The 3,613-nt window shown below is 38.4% G+C and overlaps 1 protein-coding gene across 1 annotated transcript in view; it reads right to left on the bottom strand.

The window, feature by feature from the left end:
- Positions 1 to 432: 432 nt before the first annotated feature.
- Positions 433 to 3,613, bottom strand: part of LOC107264968 (dymeclin) — a 12,811-nt gene continuing 9,630 nt past the window's right edge. Inside the window, exon 2 of the mRNA XM_015733820.2 lies at positions 433 to 1,600. Within this exon, the coding sequence (XP_015589306.1) occupies positions 1,413 to 1,600 (188 nt within the window). The 3' untranslated portion in view covers positions 433 to 1,412. The remainder of the gene's footprint in view (positions 1,601 to 3,613) is intronic.

Genomic DNA, 3,613 nt, shown 5'->3' with positions numbered 1-3,613 from the left:
TACAGATAAGTAAATCATTACTTCATTTTTAAAGTCACGATGACTTTTATCGTAGATAAATTTAATTTCTGTAATGATATTGATAATGACCTTGTCTATAGAGTTGGTTAATGACAGGTGACAGGAAATAACATTTCACGCATGGAAATATTGGCGAAATATTACGTATTTCACGGAGCACGGAACGTAATGAGTAGCATCGAGCATGCCCCGTTCCGTAATCTCTGTAACGGCTTACGTGAAAAATACATAGCAACGATACTCCGCTTCCGTATCGTTGCTATGTCCAAGACGCCACCATAATCGTAGAGACGTAAACGTAAACGCTCGGTTGTAAAAACGATTTTCTCCTTCTTGATTGGAGGATCCAATGGAATTAGGTAATTATACAATTGAAGATCTTATTGCTTATTTCTTACGTGTTACGTGTTATTATATTGCATTGTAGAATGGCCTTTAAGGAATATGCTTTATAAATTATGAAAAGTTGTCAATTGCATTCGAATTTTATTGCGATATGTCAATGGGATGTAGCACGAATCGCTGACGATCAATGGAAGAAAAGCGAGATCAGGATAATCTACGTAAGACGTGACAGAGATATCTGTGTAACTCAAATGGCATTATTATAGAACATTGCAGTTTTCAGTAAGTGCTTGACTGTTCAATTAAGAACTTCTGTTCTCAGCGGGTGACATCCAATAGGCATGTTTTCAGCTAACGTCATCCTGCTCAAAGCCACTGAGGAACAAAAGCGAGGAAAGAAAACTCAGAGTTCGTAGGTGCCTACGTTTCTCTTGATACCTCGTTTTGATTGGTCAACTTTGACCTGCTCCTATTTAAAAATATGAGCTTCCGGAGAAAAGGAAGGTCATTTTCGTGATCAGTGGTGCCTCCCGAACACCGCCTTACCCCGTTGGTTAGGTAATTTCGAAACACCCTGTATAAAACTTTTAAAACATACAATTGTGTTCCTTAATAAAACCTCAATGTTTCTACTATTAAACCATCATTTCGTTTTTTTTTTATTTCTGTACCTCTTCAAAAATAGTAATCTAAATAAAATAATAAAAATAGTAATTTCCTATTTGTTATCCTGTACAACACAGAGTGCATTTTTACCTTTCAACGAAACAGGTTTTCAATAACCTTTCACTGCTTATAATTTTTTTTATAAAATGACAAGGAGTTAGCGCTACACAAATTTTATATATTGATAAGAATACTATTTATTACCGATTAAAAGGTGAATGATCCTTCCAATATCAAAACGAATTTACAGGTAAGTATTTAACGTATGATCTATATGCAATATTATCTTATGACCTATTGACTAATGAGATAAAGATTATTTTATATTAGCTGAATCTCGAAACAGTTTCTAATTGTTTAGATACAGCATAAATATAAGTTCATACCAATAAATTAATGTCAGGTCTCTTCATTATGTATTTCTTGACATTTGGATTTCTATGAAGAAGCATGTACAGTAACAGCGTAACTTGATCCGTGCTGGGTATTTTACATATTGTAGCGTAGAGTTTATGTAAGTTGAATTGAAAGGTGGTTATTGCTTTCGTAGGAGTCATCGGATCGCCATCTGTCAAATTATAAATATCGAATTATACTGATATGGAAATTTATAGACGATGATGTCCAAAACCTATGTACGGTACTATGTCGTTATAAGTCACTGTTAGGCTGGTTAGGGGAATAGGAATCTAAAAAATTTGTCGCTCGAGCATTTTCTCACTATTGCGCGGCGAGGTCGAGATTCACGTATGTATATGTTAAGTAGTGTCCATGAGCATCGCCATTCCTCGTTATAAGCGAATCACAGTTGCCGCATGTGAGAAACGAACTGTTAGAAATATTAGCTCGGTATTAAGGTAAGTATGGAAAAAGGTCGTTAAATAACAATAACTAAGGCAAACAGTCTAAGGTGAAACTAATTCATAATCTCATAAATATATTGTTCTTCTTTTTAAATATGTAAAAGGGACCAATACGTTCTCGTACACCTTCTTAGTTATGCTACAGCCGATAAATTGGAAGATGAAATTATAAACCTTGCTTTCTTTCTCGCTGTTACTAATGTGGAAAACATAGTATTCATGACATTTGTCGGAATATAAAAATAACTTACAATTAGTCCTGCAACAGTTTCAAATCTTGTCATTCTAATCTTTTTAACTGAAACGATAGCTTTTCAATATTACATATCTTTTTATACACAGAAAAATCTTATGTCCAAGTACGTATGATTTTACGCAATTACTTGTTTGTTTATAACGAAAGGTCCGCACCAAACTTCGATCCGCTTGATGCATAGAGTTTAAACGGGGGAAATGATAAAGCTTAGAAAGAGTTTGTATATAATGAGGTAGTACTGTTTACATGTTCATTGATTAATTTTCTTATACCATAAATTTCACTCCAATTCCATCTAAAATGTTAAATTCTTACAATATTCATAATGTGGAAGGACACAAAATTCTAGGTGAATAATATACCCTGTCCAAATATTTGTATATAACTAGAATTTCTATAAATACGGTATTTATATTTTATAAATCATGACTGAGACTTCCGTTTCCGGTGACTGGTGTGGAGAGTGAGTGTGTGATCAGGCATAGGAAAAGGGTGCGGGAAGTGTGTGTGGAGGTGTTAGGAGGGTAGAAGGCGGTGGTGAGTATAGAGGAGGATGAGTTGTGTAGGGTGAGAGAATAGGCTGGTAAAGGGAGTGAAGGAATAAGTGAGGGTGGTGACAGTAGGGACGGGGAATTTTTTGGAGGTTAGGTGATAGTGAGAGTGACAGGCGCGGGAGAAGTAGGTATAGTAGGGAAAGGATTAAGGTAAGGTAGTAAAAGACCGGTAAGGTAGGGAGGGGGATAACAGCGAAAGGTAAGACCGGTGGAGGACGGTAGGGTATTAAGTGGAAATGGCGGACGAGAATGGTGGGAAAGAGGAGTACGAGGAAAAAAGAAGAGGAAGACTGACAAGTGTGGCGAGGCTGATGAGGGGGCGAGCAGGGAGTGAGGGGAATATTGAGGAGTTGCTGATGGGACAGAGGAAAGCCTTAGAGTTTGAAGAGACGGAAGAAAGGGGGATGGTAGAGCAGGAGAAGGATGTGTTTAAGAGGAGTAAGTTGGTGGGAAGATCGCCGGAGAAGGGGGGGGACAGGGGGACAGAAGAATTGTTGAGGTTGCTGGCGAAGAAATTAGAGGGGGTGCTGACGAAAAAAGTGGGGAAAGTGGAGAAAAGGATAGAGGAAATGGCGAGGGAAGTGAGGAGGGAAAGGGAAGAGATGGTAAACAGGTGGGAGGAGGAAAAGGAGGCGATGATTGATAGGATAGTAGAGTTGGAAAAGAGGGTGGAGAAAATGGAAGGGTGGAATAAGGAAAATAGGGGTGACGGGGGAGGACAGAATACATGGGGGGGAGAAGAAAAGGTAGAGGAGGTGGAAAGGAGGTTAAGAGGAATGGAACTAAGGATGGAGAGAGATGAGAGAGAGAAAAGAAAGAAGAACGTGGTAGTGAAGGAAGTGAAAAGGGGGGAGGGGGCGAACTGGGAGAGGAAAATAGACAGGATTTGGAAGAAGATGGGGGGGGGG

Source organism: Cephus cinctus, unplaced genomic scaffold, assembly GCF_000341935.2.
Source record: "Cephus cinctus unplaced genomic scaffold, Ccin1 Ccin1_scaffold0206, whole genome shotgun sequence".
In the NCBI taxonomy this organism is placed as follows: Eukaryota; Metazoa; Arthropoda; class Insecta; order Hymenoptera; family Cephidae; genus Cephus; species Cephus cinctus.
Note: the sequence above shows the minus strand (reverse complement) of the source record. Positions and strands in the feature narration are given on the sequence as shown.